Below are 20,933 nucleotides of genomic sequence, written 5' to 3'. Positions count from 1 at the left end.
TTAGGGTGTGTGTGGGGGGGGGGGGCGGGGGGCGGGGGGGTGACCTCTAATAAAGCACAGAGGACTGAATAGGGTGGTGATACGCAACTATATTACTTCTGAAACGTCATGTTGCCTGATGGTGTTCCAGAAGTTGGAACTGACAAATTTAATGCTCTTTGTACAGGATATCTATATAAAAAATTTGAGTGCATATCTATTGATATAAACTATTTAAAGCTTGCTTTGTTTTGTCTTAATTCTAATTTTCTTTTCCTAAAACACTGTGGGTACAGATTTTAGGAAGTAGATTAAAGAGATGTCCTTCTACATGTGAAAGGAGTTGCCCCATGGGAGGGCTAGATGCAATTCCTGAGTCTCCTGACCTGGGCTCTTTTCCTTAGACACCTGAGAATCTGAGGGCTTTTATTTAGAAGGATTTGCATCAAGATACTGTCAGAGGAGTGGGTGGATCTATAAGGATTAATTCCATTTAAAAGGCTTGGGGGAGGGGTGGCCAGCCATGGGTCAGAGCTGCTGAATTATCTGACTTCATTGCTATAAGCACATCTTTTGTTTAAGGTCCAGTATAGGACACTGGACAGCAAGTTTTAGAAACATCTATCTGTACAGCTGCTACGCTGGGATCTGGTTAATAATAGATCTCAAAGCACAAACGGGGTTTTCATCCTTCATCATGAAATCGTCCGTTTTTCACTGGTGGTTGGGGTGTGTTCTTGCCGGAAGACGTGAGGGTGGTAGCACCATTGATTTGAGCACCCTGTTATCAGATTGTGTTCACAGATTACAGTACATCCTGTGATGTAGGAAAACAGGATTTTGAAGTCAGGGCCTTATGTTGAGTTAAAAATGATATTCACGGGTTGTCCCGAGACCCAGAAGAGGCTTTCTTCAAGGACGCAATGAAACACAAGATTGTGTGTGGAGCTATCTTAGTATAACCCACAGGGCATGGACCCAGCAAACCACCGATTACCGTCAGGAGGTGGGATGGGGATGGGGAGTTTTCATGCTAAGACATAGGAAGTAATCACGAACCAGGGACTGACTGCTCAGCTCTTTCAGGTAGAACTCAGTCTAGAACTTGTTCACTTTTCCACCCAAACCAAGTGATCTATAAAGACTTCATCTCTAACATGTAAACCAAACTTGGATAGTAAGTGCCTGAAGAGATCGCTGAAGATCTGAGTAGTAGCGAGGCGGTGATTCCCTCGCCTGTGAAGTGCGGCTGGGGACTGAGCAGACGGAATGTTCTGTCCTGTGAGGGAGCAGCTGGCTTTATGTGGACTAGTGCTACAAGTGGACTAGTATAGAACAAAGAAGAAAATACATGGATAACGAGCAGAATATTAGAAGCAGGGAAGAGAAAGACTGAACAAGGACAAGATGCATCTGGCTAAAGAGTGTCTGATTTTCTAATGAGAAATTTGCAAAAGAATGGGAGTGAATGCAAGCTAATATTCTTCACATATAAAAAGTGCTTAGAAAACAATAACAGTTGGGGGGAGGGGGGACCTGAGGACTCAAGACCTGAATAGGCATTTCTTAAAAGAAGAAATGCAAATGATAAATTTTAATTCAGTAATTAAATCCATTTAGAGTAAAAATAATTTGCCATTTTGATACTAGCAAATTGGCAGAGTTTTGTTTTGTTTTAAGTGGTAATACGCGTTGCTAGTAGAAATGTTGGGATTGGGAAACGGGTTCTGTTTTATTATGGAAATGATACAGTGTCTTTGCTGGATGGTATATCATATGCTTTGGAAAATGTCCATGCTTGTCACCCAAGACTAAAACTTACTTTAGAAATTAAGGATGTGCAACCCAAGTGCCCAGGAAAAAGGGATAATTTACATAAACGGATGTGGCATACTGAATTTGATGGTATGGAACCATGCTTACCAAAAAGAAACATTCTCCTCATAAATTGTCAAGTGAAATCATGGATACTAAATTCTGTGCATACTATAATCCCATGTAAAAAATTTGTAAGGATAAAAGCAAAGATATTAATGATGGTAGGTTATAGGTTTTCTTTTTGCTTGTCTTTCCCCCCCCCCCCCCCCCTCCTGATTTTTCTGTAAGGAAAAGTGTTTGACACTCATATATAATGTGAACTTCTGTTGAGTTTGCACTACAGTCTTAAGATTTACTGCTTGGAAAGGGCTTTACTATTGTTCCAGAAATGTCCGGGTTTATGTATTTGAGCTAGGAATGCCAATTGGCTCTCATCTGGTTATGACCATGGATTCTGGTTTTAATTATACAAAATGGCATCTTTCATAGGTAAGGGAGACAAATTCCAGCCATTCAGGGGGCGGGAGAGAGGAGGGAGCGGAGAAGGAGGGGTGAGGAATATTATGTTTTATTTTTACTAGTTTTTATTTAAAGTAACCTTGGGATTTAGATGGACGCTTTGTTTTGTTTTCCAGGCCAAACACCAGAGCACCCTAGAAAGCTTTAACGAAAAGAATGCTCATGTTTGACCCAGTTCCTGTCAAGCAAGAGGCCATGGACCCTGTCTCGGTGGTAAGTTTTCCAAAATCGAACATTTTCTTATTTATTCCAAGTGGTAATGCTATTGTTGTGTGTTATGTTATTCCTTAAGGTTACTCGTTACTAAACAGGCGTTTGGTAGGTAAATTTTTCAAAGGCCCCGGTAGTCAGTGAGGTTCATACCCTACTAGCCACTGTGCATCCTTCAATAAATGGGACCTATGCTTCCTTAGGCCTGTGCCCCACATCCCTCAGCATACGGTCAGCACAGAACTTGGGCCACAGAAGTAGGTTTACAAAAACTCCTCACTTTCCAGAGTTTTTAGTTGGAGCTCTCAGGATTGTTGGTCAAAGCATTAAAAAAAAAAAAGTTTGGCTAGGCTGATTTTTTTTTTTTTTTACATTAATGTGCACCCAGGGACATTTTTAAATTAATTATATATTTTTTAATTTTTGAATGACTTTGTTTTTAATAGAAAAAAATGAACAAAAGCACAATGATGAAGCCCAGAGGGATGGGGGTCAGGGAGTCACAGGGCATCCTGCTCCCCAGGCTCCTCTGCTGGCCTGGGGCTGTGCTCCCAGTCTGCGCCTGCTAGGCCCCCTCGATGGCATGGCCATGGCGCTCACAGTCTGGCCTCCTCCCTCTCACCTGCCTGGGCCTCCCGTAGGGAACGACCCAGACCAGTGGCAAACCTCTGCACACAACTCCGGTGTTTGCTCTGGATCCCGATGGCGTTCTCTAGCGTGGCCACGGCATCGATGGTCGATGTTCAGCTTTTGCTGTAAGGCTGTCTCGTCCAAGGGCTGTAGCTCCACGCTGCACAGAGCCGAGATGCAGGCCTAAGAGGCATCACCGATGGTGGTCAAGTTGTGGTCTCCCTCCAGGGCCAGCTGCTCAGCCCGGCTTCCTACTCAGGGACATTATTTTTCAAAACCTGTGGGCAGTGTTTACCATGGTGAGGAAGCGATAACTGAATGTACCTATAAGAAATCAGCATCAAGAATAGGATACAGGTGACTTAGAGGTGTTTTTGGTTTTTTTTACTCAAGATCACCACCCTTATTCTATAGAAGAATTTCTCAAACATGTTGGAGGTTTCCCTTTTTTTAATAGTGGAAGAGAAAGATATTCATTGGGTCTCATAGTGTTTAGGGTGTGTTCCATAGAGCTGATTTAAAAGATGAAAATAAAATAACAACCACTCAGTCCTTCTACATGTAAAAATAAGTGTATTGAGAATAAAATGGTTTGCTTGAAAAACTGTGACAGCAGCGATATGGAGCTATGACTGTGTGAGAGATGCCTGGAGAGAAGCTAGTGAAAGAAAGAACTTGGCAGGGAGGAGGAATTTTATTTCAGTTGGAAGAGTCTGGGTGGGTGGGAATTGTGTTCCTCGTCTTTTTCAGCACCCAGTGCTCAGCTGGCCCCTCTGTGAGCCGGAATCTTCTAGATGCTGCTTTTGGGCCACCGGGAGACTAGTAATTAGTCCAAGTGTTTATGGGACCTGGGTGACAACAGGAAGGTGTGTCCCACTGCAAAGCAGGGAGTGGCTTAGACTTGAGGGGATCTGGTTTAGCAAATATGAAGTAAGAAGGCAATTCTCTCACTCTATCTTGCTCTTTCCTTTCACGGGCTTAAAAAATATTCACGAGGGGGAAAACTTGGCCTGAGTTGCATATGAGAAGGTTGGTAATGACACGCTTGCAAAATTAGATCATCCTTATGCATGGGCTGTGGAGGTTCCTGCCAGAAATGTTTATACAACACACGGGGGTCAGTCAGGGGCCCTTGGAACTGAGTTGCCATGGCTGTTACGAAGCCAGTGAAGTGTTTATCACTGGGTGCAATGAAAAGTTAAGTCAGAGTGGCTTTAAGGAAATAACATTTACATTCCAGCATAATAACTGGATAACTGAGTGTCTGAATATGAAAACTGGGCAGTAAGAATTTTATTAATCAAAACAGCAAACTGACTTCTGATGTTATTCAGTGCTGTCATCTCATTCCTCAACCCTTCCCCCAACTGTGGCATGGTCACGTTGGAGGAAAATTAAGGTGTAAAATTTCTCCCATTAATTATATCCTTGAAATATGAATAGGTTTTAAGTATCGGAGAGTATGATTAGTTTTCTAAATGATGCAGAACCATCAATGATGCATTTTACTATTCAGTGTACTTCCAGTGCTTTTAAGCAAGCATGGAAATAGGAGGGCTCCAGAGCCTAATTTCAAGCTAAGAATGAAACTGCGCATTGCTTACTTAGTTATGATGTAGTTAAATGCAAGAAAACGCACTTAACTGAAAACAGGAAGTAAAATGCACCTGAAGATTAATTCATGAACCTAGAATATATAGGAGTGTTTTTGCAAATAATGGTCATTTTCTCCTTCATTCTCGAATTTGCAACTTCAGCCAACTCTCACAGAAATTAGTTTGTTTCACCAACAGTTAGTGTCTGTCCTTACAGTGAAGTTCCTTTTTAATTCAGTGAAATCTCAGTTAACTGAAAAATTTGGAGACTAAGGTGCTCTGATTATTTTCTTAACAAAATTAAATAAGCTTTTGTGTTCATTTTTTAAAAAAAAAATATATTTTTATTGATTTCAGAGAGGAAGGGAGAGGGAGGGAGAGAAACATCAACAATGAGAGAGAATCATTGGTCAGCTCCCTCCTGCATGCCCCCCACACTGGGGATCAAACCTGCAACCTTCAACCCAGGCACGTGCGCTGACAGGGAATCGAATCATGACCTCCTGTTCATAGTTCGAGGTTCAACCACTGAGCCACGCCATCCAGGCTGTTTTTACTCTTAAATCTTCAAATTTCATCTCTCCTGCCTTTGTAGGTGGAGTGTATGAAACCTGATTTCTTATTTTTTTATTCCTTTTTTTTTTTCCTTCTTAGTTCCATCTTTGATCTGAAGGTTGAAGTCTTTGGTTATTCAGGTCTATGTTTTAAACATTAAGGCAGTATAGAATAATTTGTAAGAGGAATTTTGTTTTCATTCCACATAGAATAAAAATATCTTATGGTGATTTATCTTCCCTCCCTGCCCCCCTTTTTCTTAAAATGAGAGCATAGCAGAAGCAATCTGCCTATTTGGTATTTTGCTATAATTTAGAGAAAGTGAGGAAATGCCATCTCTCACTCACCCCATATAAGCCTTCCTACCGTTCTGTGCTTTGAGGCAAATAGTCAGGCTTGATACTGTCTTTTTGTTTTTTAACATATTTTATTGATTTTTTTTTTATAGAGAGGAAGGGAGAGGGATAGAGAGTTAGAAACATGATGAGAGAGAAACATCGATCAGCTGCCTTCTGCACACCCCCTACTGGGGATGTGCCTGCAACCAAGGTACATGCCCTTGACCGGAATCGAACCTAGGACCCTTGAGTCTGCAGGCCGATGCTGTATCCACTGAGCCAAACCAGTTAGGGCGTGATACTGTCTTATTAGAAGGTGCAAGAATCAGGAGAGGAGACCCTGCCTGCTCAGGTCTGTGCCTGGGTCTCTGCTACTTACTCTCAATGCCAAGTTCGCAAAACTGCCAGCAGCTGCCTGAGCCTTTTTTTTAAATTATCATTATTATTATTTGTAAAATTGGAGATTATAATTTATAAACTGTAGACATCATGTGAATGAATGTAAAATGTGCATGTGAAGGAATTGTTTTTACCCATTCATTTCCAAAGAAAGTTAAAGAATTTAACTCAGGAGATGAGAAAGAAAACAAATTTTTAAAAAGTATTCTTTCTTATTCTGTTCCTACAGGAAGGTTACTTTTGAAGAAAGTACATTTCTTTTTCTTTTTTTTAAATGAAAATTGTTATCTAACAGACTCCTGACAGACCGAGAAGCACTTAACAGCTCCTCTGCTCTGTTCCAGCAGGAACTGTTCACGGCTCTCCCGCGCCTGGTAGAAAGGGAGCTTTCTGCTTGTGTTTGCATAGAGAGGCATGACATTTGCAGTTTCCAGAGCGTGTGTTTATACACGCACCACACCTTTCTGCCCTGGGAGCCCCACCCTTCGTATGAAGATTCCTTTGACTGGCCATCGCCCTGTCACGGATGTTCACTTCTTTTTCATATTCGTGAATAGTGAAATAGAGACTTTATCCACTTTAACTCCCTTGTAATGGAAACCTCACCAAAAGTATTCCCAATAAAATAAGGAACTATTGAAATTCTCCCTTGAGTATAAAGTGATAGCTTTGGAAAAGTGTCCCAAACCAACCCTTTTCGAAAAGTAAACCCAGTACCACCCCCGGATGGAAGGAGGGGGAGAATCCCTTGCGTGAGCCCTGTCTTCAGGCTGCTGGGCTCCAGCGCACGGAGCCTCCTTGGCTGAGCGTGTGGAAGGGGGAGGGGAGGGTGGCATTGGATGTCCTTCAGTGGCCGCAGGCGCTTTTCTACACTTGCCTCTGATTCGGATTAGGGGCCCGGGCGGCCACGCCTATTTGCATTGCTTAGTTAGAAGACAGGAATGGTCTGGAACAGAAAGGGAGCAACTGTTTGCCAGGGTGTGCACACCCGGAGCAAGCCCCGCATCAGCCCTTCCACTGTGGGCACCGGGTTGTTGCGAGCTGATGGCAGGAGCTTGTGCGCTCCACCCAGTAACCCGAAGGCTCTGATGGACATTGCTAGGAAATGCGCTAGTGAGGCAGTGTGAGGAGCCGCATTTCTTCGCCCTTTCGCGAGGCAGCTGGGCTGGAAAGAGTTACTCGTGTGCTCCGCTGTGAGCCCAAAGGTGTCTCCTTACTTTTAGCCCTGTGGCCTCACAAACACCACACGCAGTCAGCGTCGGGCACAGGGGTCACTCGCTGGAGAGCAGACGCGCAGCAAAACTGCATCGTGTTTAGAATACTTGGCTTTCTGTATGGCTGTCTCTTTTCCTTTATGGCGTGAGAAACCTGGGAATATTATTGACTTTGCCAATCTCCCGGGTCCTCAATTCCTACTTTCCTTAAACTCACCCACAGATAGAAAAATCCAGCAACGACAGCAATAAAAGCGTGTCCTCGTTTTGCTTCCTATGGAGCTGCCAATAACTTGGCGTTAAAATCTAGGTCATAGGGAGCTCTTGGAAGAATAGGGCTGACAGTAAGGGAGAAGCTACATTTTGGTGAGTAGAGTCAACCAATGCTGCCTCCCATCTCCTGACTTTTTGTTTCTAGTATCAGAGCTTCTGCACTTTAGAGAATTATATGTAAAGCAGATTAAACTTTAGAACCAGGGGACATCCTCCCCCCACCCCCCATGTTTAATTACTTCCTTAAACCCTCATTGTACACAGTTTGTAATAGTTTTTTTGTTAGTGAGTCTTGTGCCTCTTTCAATATTTCAATTTAAATATATTTAATGTTAATATTGCTGTATGTTTGGAGCCCTCACACCTTGTGGGGTGCCTGGGTCTGAAGAAAGTTAGAAATAGTCTTTTCTTCATTTGATTCTCTATACATTAACTCAAAGCTGTTTTTAAAAACAACAATTTATGTATTTTGGATTTCCTGATTTTATTTCCTTCATGTCTTTGCTTTTAAGCAGATTTATTAATGCATATTCTTCCCTCCTCTCTTTAAATTGTTTTTAAGTGATATACCAGATTTTAATACTAAAAATGAGTATTTTTATTCTATATCTGTTATTGAGAGCCGTGCTGTTCAAAAGGCGGTCTGTGCACCTTCTGCCACCTCCCAGTCATTGAGAATCTACAGTTTAACAAGATCCCCAGTGAGTTTGTGAAGCCCTGATTAGGAGGATCACAGCCCATTTAGTGCACTCTTTGTATGAGAAAAGAGAAGAGAACCATAGGGCTGCAGGGTGTTTAAGCTCAGGCATAGGCTACCTCATTGAATCCAATTTTGATTTTAGCCTCACAACCTTCTAGGAGGAGCTTTGCCATATCCTGATGGCACCTGTACTGCTAATATTTAGTTAGTAATATTTCTTGCCCTCTTTTATAGAATTGTTTTTGTTAACATAATTTTTTAACAGGGAACATTATATCACTACTGTAAAAAAAAAGTTTTTTCGTATGCATTTAAATAAACACCTATTTTAAAGCACTGTATGTTCACCCTGTACCAGGCCGCAGGCATCACTGTTCTAGACCAGTGGTCGGCAAACTCATTAGTCAACAGAGCCAAATATCAACAGTACAATGATTGAAATTTCTTTTGAGAGCCACATTTTTTAAACTTAAACTATATAGGTAGGTACATTGTTATTAACTTAATTAGGGTACTCCTAAGGCTTACGAAGAGCCATACTCAAGGGGCCAAAGAGCCACGTGTGGCTCTCGAGCCGCAGTTTGCCGGCCACGGTTCTAAACCATACAGATTATGATGATATGGATAAAGAAAGGACGAAAGAACAAAGTACTTAATCTTAAAGATGAGAAACTTCAAAAGATCAAAATCTGATGAACTGAAAATACTGCCTAGGACCTTTCCCCTGATACTCCATGCTCGGTCAGCCTGCAGTCGAGGCCAGGCGTCTGCATTTCAAAACAGCACAAGTGATTCTGACGCATAGCCAGGTAGAGAGCCGTCCAGCAAGACCCAGAGAGGAAAGGGTGGGATCTCTGTCATGAGCCCCGTCAAAACCACTGCTATCCCACAATGACACATAGGATTTAAGAGCTGGAAGACTGATACACCAAGGTTGTGGGTTCAATCCCCAGTCAGGGCACATACAAGACTCATTCAATGAATGCATAAGTAAGTGAACAACAAAAATAACTCTCTCTCTCTCCCCTCCCCCCCACCCTTCCTCTCTTCCTCTCTCTAAAACACAATAAATAAATGTTTTTAAAAGAGCTGGAAGAGAGGCACAGTATATTGCTTATCACTTTCACTGTAAAAGATTCAAACACGAGTAATTTTCTGCAGGAGGACTATACATGTGGTTATTAAAAATTTCCCTAAAATGCCTGCATGTATAGAAAATGGCTGGTGTTTAATTTTTTAAAGCATTCTACAGCAAATACTCATTTTTAAATTATAGTTAAGGAATGGAGCAATTTTAGTGAACTCCATGGCCAAGAACATGAACCAGAATATGCAATTGTTGTGACTTATTTATATTTAAAGCTGGTAGATGAGTTAGGTCATCCTGATATTAGAAGAGAGAAGGGTATTTGAAGGTAAAGTAGGTCAATTGTAGGACAGATCTTAGATTTGGGAGGAAACAAACCATTTTGTCTCTCTTCCAATATCTTCTTAGCTTAGCTTTTGAGAGTGGGGAGCAAGATGTAGAGAACACTGGGCCTCCCTCATGTCGAGCCTCAGGTGGCCTGATTTGAGTCATATTATATTAGCTGTTCCTTACAGTTCTGTGTCATCCACAAATGTGTAAATCGGGTCATCTTCTACACCTTCATTCAAACTGTGCGTAGACCATTGAACAAGTTGGGGCCAAGGACATAGTTACCCTAGTGTGGGTGGCCTTCAGTGTTAGGCGTGTAGGGTGACTGGCCATCCTGGTTTGCCTGAGACTGAGGCATTTCCTCGGTCGTAGGACTTTAATACTAAAACCAAGATAGCCCCGGGCCAGTCAGGGCTGTTGGATGTCCCAGGCATGGATTCCTCAGCGGCTCCAGCCCACATGCAGCTCTTTTTCTTCATGTTATAAAAGGCGTATCATGAGAAATGTTCAGTGCCCTGCCGCTGGGGTACACACTAAAGCCAGAGAGGGCATTTCCTGCCAGTTAAGAAGCTCCATCAGAAAAGCAACGAGGTTACTTGGCTTGGCTGGTTCTTGGTGGACCCCAACGCTGACTCCTAATGATTAAAGCCCATAGGCTTCTGTTTCATAGCCTGTTGTTGGTAAGACTTTTGCATCTTTGTGTTTGAAGCCAATGTACTTATTTGGCGGTTCCCATGTTGTTTTTTCCTTTCCAATAGTCATACCCATCTAATTACATGGAGTCCATAAAGCCCAGCAAGTACGGAGTCATCTACTCCACACCATTATCCGACAAGTTCTTTCAGACCCCGGAAGTCCTGTCGCACGGGATGCAGATGGAGCCGGTGGACCTGACCGTCAACAAGCGGAGTTCACCGCCCTCGGCTGGGAATTCTCCTTCCTCACTGAAGTTCCAGTCCTCGCACCGGAGAGCCTCGCCCGGGTTGAGCATGCCATCGTCCAGCCCGCCCGTGAAAAAGTACTCACCCCCGCCCCCGGGAGTGCAGCCCTTCAGCATGCCGCTGTCCATGCCGCCGGTGATGGCCGCTGCCCTGTCCAGGCACGGAATTCGGAGCCCGGGGATCCTGCCGGTCATACAGCCCGTCGTGGTGCAGCCCGTCCCCTTCATGTACACCAGTCACCTCCAGCAGCCGCTCATGGTGTCCTTGTCCGAGGAGATGGAAAACTCGAACAGTAGCATGCAAGGTAAATTTCAGAATCTCCAGTGTCTTCACCAGACAGCCTGGGGAGGGTGAAGGAAGCAGAGCCAAGCTCTTCAAAGGAGATATCCCAGTTAGAGTCTGCCTGAGGCATTTCCTTTTGTGTGTGTGTTTTTTGCCTTAAAGTGTTGATACTGGAAGAGCTCCCAAGAATCAGGCTGTCTGTTTAAAGCTATGAAATGATTACTTTCACTATATAATTGTCAACTTTGGGCTGGCAAGAATCTTGACTTTACATTTTGCTTCTTGGAATGCCAATACGGTTCTAGGTGCAAAGAGGCATTTAATAAATACCTTTAGATCATGGTGATTACTCAGGGCTATTAAAAGCACCTTCTTTATTAGAGTGGTCATGGTCAGAAGACGGGTTAAAAGGAGATAATAAAAAGTCATAAGGAAGAATCATTTGGGGGCTGGTGTCTTTAAAAGTCCAGTTTCCTAGGTACACTGCTTACTGGCAAAATAATGGGCCAGAGAAACAAGAACCCCCTCGGATTCATTGCTGCTCTAATTTGCCAAAGGCAGATAAACAGTCGCACATCAGTGTTATAGATGGGACCTGTGCAATAAGCTTTTTTACAAGCTGAAGTTGGTATATTGTACACACAGTGACTTTTCTATTTTTATTTTTTTAGTACCTGTAATTGAATCATATGAGAAGCCTATATTACAGAAAAAAATTAAAATAGAACCGGGGATCGAACCACAGAGGACAGATTATTATCCTGAAGAAATGTCACCCCCTTTAATGAACTCAGTGTCCCCCCCGCAAGCATTGTTGCAAGAGTAAGTATATTTAGGTCTACCCAGCATTTGCGTAGCAGCATGCATCTCGGGACCTGGAATGGAAGCCCAAGCTTCCAACGAGTGGTGTGTGGATTGCCAGGAACGTCCTGTAGCATGTGGCAGCCACGGGGAAAGATGAGGGGATCTCTTCAAAAACAATGCTCTGTTACACGGACAGCATTATGGCAATGACTTCCAGTTACCACTGAGTTGGTCACCCATGATTTTGCCACCTTACCACACATATTGTTTTTATCTTATTTGTTCATTCTTCCAGACTCCACACATAGTTTTTCCAGAATCTTAATCCCACCGTGGATTGAATCTGGTGTTCTAAATATTCAAGGTTGGATCATGAAAACTCCATATGGACCCATGTCGTACTCCTACTTGTCACTTCCAATAGAGTCTCCTGTCTCCAGGATGAGGAATGAAAGGCACTCCCAAACAAGGCCTGTAAACAAGTGGTGGCAACAGAAATTGACCATGTAGCTCAGAGAAGCCCAGCCATGACACAGCTTATTCTCTAGCCGCTTAAATCCTGCCTGCCCCTAGAATGTTCCGTCTGCTTTGGGACTGCCATGGAGGGGAAAGTTCAGGCTGTGTTGGTCAGCAACCAAATACCTGAACGGTGGTTTGTTTTACGTCTGACTTGCTGTAATATGACAGTGCCACACACACAGGTTAAATAATACCACTGATGGGATTGCCACTGTAGGTAACCTTGAAGCTTACCAGTGATGACGCTGGAAGCTGTGTTTGAAGTAGTTCAGAAACTGGTCTTTGGGTCTGACATCTTGGATCCCAGCTCCGCTCCCTACCATATGTATGACTTCGGGCTAATCGCTTAATCTTGTTGCCTCTTTCCTCTCTATTTTCATTATTGGCCATAATTATTTTTCTTACTATAATTGTCTTGTGTTCTGGTGCTTTTCACATTGGATTTAGTGGCCAGCTTCCTAGTACTGAGGCAACAATTGCCTCCCAAGTCACTTTTCTCCAACTTAAACACATGTTCTGCCCACCTGGCTACTTGATCTTCTCCACCCCTCTCCCCTAAACAGTTAATAATTCTGCAACAGAATATGAATTCTCTGGTTTTACTGGAATTCCAAATATTATAATTGTATCCACATTCAACCCAAGTAGATGCCCTTATAGTAGCTCACGTATTAATTGCCCAGTGAACCAAATCACAGTCAATTTCTGTTGTTGTCATATACTTGCTGGTAGGTGGAGAATGAATTTTCTTGCCCAGCCACATTGGTAATAGAGTGTCTGATGGACTTGTACATTACTGCTTTTCAAAATTGCATCCCCTCCACCTCCAAAGGAAACTTTTCCAACTTTTATTCTCCCATAACAAGCATATGGGAGACAGGAAATGGAGAACTGAGGAGCCAGACATTAGATAACTCGCCTGTAATCACACTGTTCACAGCAAGAGGGGCCTGGGCTTGATCTCCTGCACCCGGATGAGGGCTCTTCCTGCCATTTTTAACCCATATCTAGCTGATTGCATCTGCGCATGCACTCGAGTGAAAGGAGAAAACAAAACTATCCAAAATGGATACATCGTGTAGGCTGCACTGCTGCTTTTATTTATGATGACGGGTGTCTCTGGCAAGGTAACTGGCAATATGACTTGCACTTGTAATTGTTCCTACACAGATGATGGAAAAGATGCTCTAAAGCCAATTGCCCACATAGGGAGCGATCCATTGACTGAAAGGGGTTATTCCAAAGCCCAGGTTATTATGAATTACAGTGTGAAGCATTATGGTATTTGAAAGCAATATGCTGTGCCCTGAATGCTGCTGAAGATAAAATACTTTTTCTCTTCTTTCTTATTTTAAGTAATGTTCTTTGGATGATCTCAAGCTGGATGGCTTTTAATGATTAATGAGCAAGATGCTTAGTCTAAAGCAGACCTAAGAATGCATTTTGCTTCTCAAAAAACTCAACAGATTAGCCACAACTGGGACATGTACTCTCCAAGTGATTTTCTCACAGATGTGATTAAGTAATGTCTTGGAGTGTGCCCAGTAGCAGCCCCCATAGGAAACCAGCTAGCCAGGAAGGAATCATTTGAAACCAAGCGCCTAGTAGCATTGTGCTGAGGCAGCCCCAATATTTGCCTCAAGAAAACCTTTCTTTAGAGGCAGACTTTAAAACACAGCTTTGAAATCCATTTGCTTCATCGTGGAGCTACTTGCTCTAGAATTATTTGTAAAGGCACTCAAGTGTATATCAAATTGCTTCTGCTGTATATTTGCATGTGTGAGAATGTATAACAAACAGCTTAAGAAGAAAAAATCAAACAGCTTAAGGATCAGGTTGTTCCATTTAGTTGTATATATGATTGGTAGCAAACTTGAGAGGTTGGCTTAGCTCAAAACAATGACCAGGTCTCCGATATTTAATAGCTGTTCTAACTTCTTGGTTGTAATGTTCCCAAACGGCCTCTTTTAAAATGAGTAGTGAGGAGGCCAAGAAGGGTGAGATCCCAAGATCCTGATCGCTAGCCTCAGCCTATACTAACATCTGGCTCTTTAGAGATGGGGCTGCTCACCACCCTCAGAATGGTGGTGCCTTTCGAGGTAGATGTTAGCTGGTATAGAGATTTCCTGATCCGGTGTGGAGACATTAAAAGAACAAAACAACACGTTTCATGAAATTAAACAATGTAGGTAGGGGCTACATTTATAAATAGATTTCAGAACCTTGAATTATGAACAGCTACCATTGAGTAGATTTACATCTGGAACAGATATTGTTCTCTTTTTTAAAAAAAAAAAAATAGTTTTTACTTTAGAGAGAGGGGAAGGGAGAAAAGGAAAAGAGAAACATTAATTGGTTGCCTTCTGTATGTGCCTCAACCAGGGACTGAACCCAAAACCCAGGTATGGGCCCTGGCCTGGAATCAAACAGGCAACCTTTCCGTACACAGGACAACATTTAACCCCTGAGCCACTCCGGCCCGGCCACGTATTGTTCTTAAATGCTTTGTGTACATTACTCACAACCACCTTCCGAGATCATATCATCCTCCCCATTCCACAGAGCGGATATCAGCACCTGGCCCCCAGCGTCCCAGGGGCTATCAGCTCCAGAGCTGGGACTGTCAGCTGGGATTTAAGCTAGAGCACACAGCTCTTAAGCATACCTTTATGCACACAACAAGCAACTGGAAAACGCATTCCTTAACTACTGCACAGAAACCATTAGGCTGATTCGCAACCCATAAAATCTAACAATTGGGAGAGACTTCTAAAATCATCTAATACTCTTTCAGTATCCCAGAGCATATGAGATACATTTAATCATTTTTTTCCTCAGAATTTTATTTCCTGAAGGTCTCTTAGTGAAGATGAAACATTTTCAATCAGTAGAATTAAAGTTGAAAGTTAAAAATAAACTGATAACCTTTTCCTTTTTATTGAAGAATTTTAAATTGATTAAAAAAAAACTATATCTGTTCATAAACTTCTCACTTCTCTATTTTCTCTGTTTGTATATTTATAAAATTTGAGTCTTGTCTTTTTCCCCCCTCACTAGTTCATGTTCACTTTTCCATGTATTTAAACTTGGCCATTTGTTTTTCTGTATCGCACCTCTAAGGATTTTCTTTGCTAATAATAAAAGTGAGAAAATGTGAGGTCATTTAAATACGGCTTTGATTTTCTTCTAGTTGCTTCCTAGCATGCCTGAAAAAGTTACTGATAAAAGACATGTATTTAAATTTTAACCAAGATAAAAAATCAAGTTTCATTTCAGGGATTCCCTTTTGATTTATATAATTAAATTTTATTATCTTTTTTTAATCTCATTAAGTTCCTTTTTTCCTTCTCACCAATCTTTTTTCTCCCTTTGCACACTTGTATAAAATATTCATATGTTATGTGGAACATCTTAAGAACTTTAGGTTCAAATTTTTAAAAATACATTTTTTTTTTATTGATTTCAGAGAGGAAGGGAGAGGGAGAGAGAGGTAGAAACATCAATGATGAGAGCGAATCATTAATTGGCTGCCTTCTGCATGCCACACTGGGGCTCAAGATCACAACTTGGGCAGTGCCCTGACCAGGAATTGTACCATGACCTCCTGGTTCATAGGTCGACGCTCAACCACTGAGCCCCACCGGCCCAGAATTAGGTTCAAATTTAAAAGAAAAGTCTTTTGTTATAGTTGGAGGCCAACTACATAACTTTGTAATGTTTCAGGTAGTTGGTCATTAGGAAAGCAAATGAATGGGTTAAAATGAATGAATGGGTTAGGAATTTTAATTACTTAACGTTAATCAGCAGAAGTCTGGGAAAACTACAGACCTTTCCCAGCTCTTCCCCATCTGCCTTTTCTCTCCAACTACCTTTCTGAAAAAGAAGTCCACAGTAATGATGTTTAACATGATTTGATTTGTGCAAATGCAGGATAGGAGTCTGGGCGAGAGCAATCAGGGAGGTAGGGAGAATGTCAGGGGTCCCTGAGAGGGCTGACCTACAGTGTGGTTGCCTGAGGCTTAGGAATCTGACCTTTCCCTAAAGAACAATAAATGAAAGTAAGGATGGCCTGTGAATAGTAGTAGAGTGTCCAGCATTACCTAGGGCCACAACATTCTATAAACAGGCAAATTATTATTGAGGCAAAGAGACTTCTAGCACTTTGCACCTCCCTGCAGCGTAGCACCTAACTCTTCTTACTGTCATTACTTATCTACATGTCTGTCTCCCCCTAGAGTGTGAGCTCCTCGAGGGCAGGAACCCTGTTTTTATTCATCTTTGTGTCCCGGTGCCAAGCACAGTGCCTGGCTTATGGTAGGTGCTCACTCAATGTTTGTTGAATGAATATAGCAGTGCTTCTTGGGTTGATCAGCTAATTTCTTTTTGTTTATTTTGTTGGGTTTTGTTTGTTTTTGCCCAGTGTTGTTAATGCTTTTGATAGACTAAAGAAAAGGAAGAGCCTTCCACTCAACATTTTGCATTTAACGTTGCCTTTCACAGGAATCACCCTTCAGTTATAGTACAGCCGGGGAAGAGACCTTTACCTGTGGAATCTCCAGACACCCAAAGGAAGCGAAGGATACACAGATGTGATTATGACGGATGCAACAAAGTGTACACTAAAAGCTCTCACTTGAAAGCACACAGAAGAACACATACAGGTATCAGAAATATAAGACTCACTTTCTTCCTAAGAATTAGCCTACAAGGTTAAGTCAGGGATTTTTATAATGAATTTTTTTCAGGCATCTGAAAGTTACCATAGTCATTTACAGATGTCTCTGTCATGATAGATGAAGTATTTTGTTATGATTTACTTTTGTAATAAGTAGAATAGATTCAGGGTCACCGCTGTAGGAAGGTCAATCACTTGTCATTCTGCACTCTGCAATGAAGGAGAGAGAAGGGGATGGATCCTCCGGTGGAACAGAGGGGAGAGTGCTCTTAACTGTGGGCCGATTTCACCAGGATGTGGTCTTCCTATGGGCTCTTCTATGGCAAATGTACATCAAGTTCACAATAGTAAAAATCAGCTCTTTACGCAGAACAAATAAATGCAGCAGTTTATAGAAGCTGAATTTGGGTAAATCCTCACTTCTAAAACTGAGGGAACGTCTATGTGATTGCCTGCCATATTTGTTCTAGAATATTTTCCATCGTGCCCGGTCTCGAATACAGAGTGTGCAGCCAGATCTTATGAAAATTGTTGTATAGGTGAAGAAAACATGAAATTGTTCCATGGGCTCTTCAACATTTTGTAGCAAAGTATCTTAAGGAAATGATGTAAAAATGTTGTAAACAATCCGATTAATTGTAGTAAGTACTGGTGATTAATGTTTACTATAGATCACATCTGACCCAACCTCAGACTCTTCAGTATGAAATTCTAGTGTGATAGGGATTCGCCTCTGTATACATTGTTCTTAACTCAGGATGTAGATTATTTTTTTTATTCTTATGAGTCATTCTTATGAGGAATATTTAAACAGAAGACTCTGGTATTTGGAAGAAAAAAGGGCAGGAAAGTGTCTAGCACAGTGGAAGTGAGTTTTTCATTGAATTCTGGGAGAGGAAGCCAGGGAAAATCAACCTACCTACAGCTTGCATTTAGAGGAACACCCAATCACCAAACCTATGTCAAATAGATTCGTAAAAGCATCTCCAGGAGATTAATGGGATAACCCTGAGGTGGATGCTACCCGATTCCAGCCTGAGATTAAAAAGACCAAATTGAATGTTTGTGTAACAATTCAGATGTGGGCAAAATACCTCTTAGCATTTACATTCTGTGCTGCAAAGCAGAGAATACAAATTCTGAATATCTCATTGAAGTGCCAAGGAATGGTAGTCTATAAGGTTTCTAGAGAAGGAGGGATAGAAATTAGTTAGTGGTGCCCATTACCTATTTTTACTAATTTAAACATGGAAGATCGCCATTAACCGCCTTTTCATTTGTGAGGGTCTTCCTAATGGCTCTCCCTAGGGTGTTCTCACAAGGGTCTTCTGTCCTCACCTGCAAATGACCCATACCCCACAGGAGGGGCGGGAGACACCCGGCTGTAACAGGGTGGGAAGGCATCACTATAGTGTTAGTACTTCCAGATTAAAGCATTATACTTAGGCATAGTTATTATCCATTAAACAAAAGCTAAGATGTTGAAATCCCCAACAGATATTTCAGTTGATAGAGACTTCAGATTTTTATTTTTTTTTTTAAAGAGAATTAATGTTTCCTTGCTTGTCCTGTAGTGGTTTATAAGATACTGTTATTGAGGGACAAATAGATAAACATGCCTTGGAAATAATATATGTCAAGAGCTTTAGCTCAGACATTTGAATTTTACTGCCTTTACTAATTACCAGTCTTTTTCTATCAGGAAAAAAAAAAATAATAATAAGCTCTTTTCACTTTCTTTTTGCAGGAGAAAAACCTTACAAATGTACATGGGAAGGATGCACATGGAAGTTTGCTCGGTCTGATGAACTAACAAGACATTTCCGAAAACACACTGGAATCAAACCTTTCCAGTGTCCGGACTGTGACCGCAGCTTCTCCCGTTCTGACCACCTTGCCCTACATAGGAAACGCCACATGCTAGTTTGAATGTCTCCGTCTCCGCCTCGGCACGCGGCTCCCCACTCGCCCAGCTCTCTCTGTCCTCCCTCCCGTCGTCTAACTCATTTTTTACATGTACATTTTAATTTTGATTCAGCTGGTCTGAATCTCTGAATTTATATCAGTCAAACTTCCATATGGTCAGTAGTAAATATTCTCTAATCCTCCCTCCTTACCACGGGTCAGACCTAAAGAATGTGAACACTTTTTTTTTTTCCGGGGATGCTAAGCAAGCCCTTCTTACAGATAAGTTTAATGTAATGAGAACAAGGGAACGTGTAAACAAACAGAACCAGTTGTCGGTTTGTCCATGTATTCCTCAAAAGAATGTCAAAGTAAATGTGTTAGAAATACAGTATCCAGCCTGCTAGTCCTTGCCAGAGACAGTCACACCTCTGAACCCTGTGGTTGCATTTTGTGCTGCACCGAGAAAAGACGGGTGGACCCCTGCACAGGTCAGCTAGAAGGGCAGCAAGATTCCAGGCGAGTACAGTCAGCTCTTCCATTATCCTTCACCAATCTTGCTTGTCAAGTTGGATTTATCACTTCATCGACATTAAGTCCTTTACCCTCCTTCGTGCCTGCAGCTAATAAGGAGGACTTTGCCACCAGTGGAAGATAAGCTAGAGTTGTTGACGTAGGGAGGTGATCTGTCAGTTCAAGGGATGGAGGCTGTATTTGCATCGCATGGAGTTGGAGCAAAGGGGCATTGAGCAAGGGGGGCAGAGGAGGAAGCCAGCCAGGGGTTTTCCGTGAGATTTCATCATTTGGTTAGCTGCGCAGTGCGTTCCTAGAACTTCGGTCTCTGCATATTCAACTTGCAGGACCGTCCAGCAAAGCCAAATACTGATGGGGTTACCCATGTACTGACCTCCAGTCCTACAGTGTCCTTAATATAGATCATCAAGCATTGAGAGTAGGGACGCCACAAAAATACTTGCCCAGTAATGCTGAAGAATCTTTTGGATGGGGGTCTGAACGGCCTTCTTTACCAAACCTACTGAGAGCCTTTTTGCAAACAGGGAAACGTTGAGTGGTAATTATATTCCCATATCAAATTACTCACATAGCTTTCATACAGAAAGTCTGTGTGAGTGACAAGGTGCCAAATTGGCTGTCATTGGTGTTCATGACACATATCACAGATAAGCATCTGCTAAGTAGATTCATTAAGACCTGAGTGACGCTATTTGTAAATAGTTGTGAAGCACACAGACCTTTACTGGGGGGGAGAGATTCCTAAAAAATAGAAAATCACAGTTCAGGGATTCATAGATGTAGCTCAACAATTCCCAAAGTTTACTGTCGGAGCTGGCACTCTCACTACCAAGTATCCTGTCAGAACAAACTGAAAACGACTCGTGTTCATGTTCAAGACACATAGCACCGTTATTTGGGGGACATTTCTCAAAAGTAGGCTTTTGAGCATCATAGTCTAAATGCCAATAAAAATAATTCATGTGTAGACATGCCTTGGTTCTGAATTTGAAGAAAGTGGCAACGGTGGTCAAAAGTGGGCACATGTGACCAAGTGCCCCTTCATAAAGGATGGAGAAGAGAAGAATGGGATCCTGAAGATTCGTCCGAGCCACAGCTCAGGATCCAGTACAACTTTAACCGGGAGGAATACGCTGTTTTCGAAGCACCAGTGAAGAAGTGATTCTGGAGGCCTGCGAATTGTGTGGGGAGCTTACTTTGGCGCTGTGTCAATGAAAGTAGTTGTAAGGACTGCACACCTAGAGGTCCCACTCAACAGCTCTCTGAACCAACTGAAAGGAAATGTACAGAAATGCAAAATAATTTGTTATCTGGCACTTGGTTTTTACTTTTTTTTTTTTAAGCACTGCAAAATTCATTTAGAATATTAAAACATCCTAATTGGGCCTTTTCTTTGTTGTTGTGTGTTTGGTTGCAACTAAGATATGAATTGAGGGATTAAAAAAAAATAGCTCTTGGGAAAGTAGGTATTGTCTGTATTGTAAATACTTCGTCACATTCATGCCAAGGTGTTTATTTCTTGAAATGGTTCTTCCACAACACACCGAAGAATTAAGATTGAATGCAAGGGACTTTTTTTGTTTTGATGGAGAAACCCAGTTTATGTATATTCTAACCACAGAAGGT

The 20,933-nt window shown here is 42.0% G+C and overlaps 1 protein-coding gene across 4 annotated transcripts in view; it reads left to right on the top strand.

Annotated features, from left to right (window-relative positions):
* KLF3 (KLF transcription factor 3) overlaps positions 1-20,692 on the top strand; it is a 33,624-nt gene extending 12,932 nt beyond the window's left edge. For 3 of the 4 annotated variants that reach the window (XM_059673372.1, XM_059673389.1, XM_059673380.1), the window contains exons 2-6: positions 2,433-2,529; positions 10,406-10,892; positions 11,542-11,692; positions 16,694-16,854; positions 18,616-20,692. In XM_059673372.1, the coding sequence (XP_059529355.1) occupies positions 2,473-2,529; positions 10,406-10,892; positions 11,542-11,692; positions 16,694-16,854; positions 18,616-18,797 (1,038 nt within the window). In that variant the 5' untranslated portion in view covers positions 2,433-2,472 and the 3' untranslated portion in view covers positions 18,798-20,692. The remainder of the gene's footprint in view (positions 1-2,432; positions 2,530-10,405; positions 10,893-11,541; positions 11,693-16,693; positions 16,855-18,615) is intronic. The other variant, XM_059673399.1, reaches the window with a different exon arrangement.
* The last annotated feature ends 241 nt before the right edge of the window (positions 20,693-20,933 follow it).

Source organism: Myotis daubentonii, chromosome 1, assembly GCF_963259705.1.
Source record: "Myotis daubentonii chromosome 1, mMyoDau2.1, whole genome shotgun sequence".
Taxonomy (NCBI): Eukaryota; Metazoa; Chordata; class Mammalia; order Chiroptera; family Vespertilionidae; genus Myotis; species Myotis daubentonii.
Note: the sequence above shows the minus strand (reverse complement) of the source record. Positions and strands in the feature narration are given on the sequence as shown.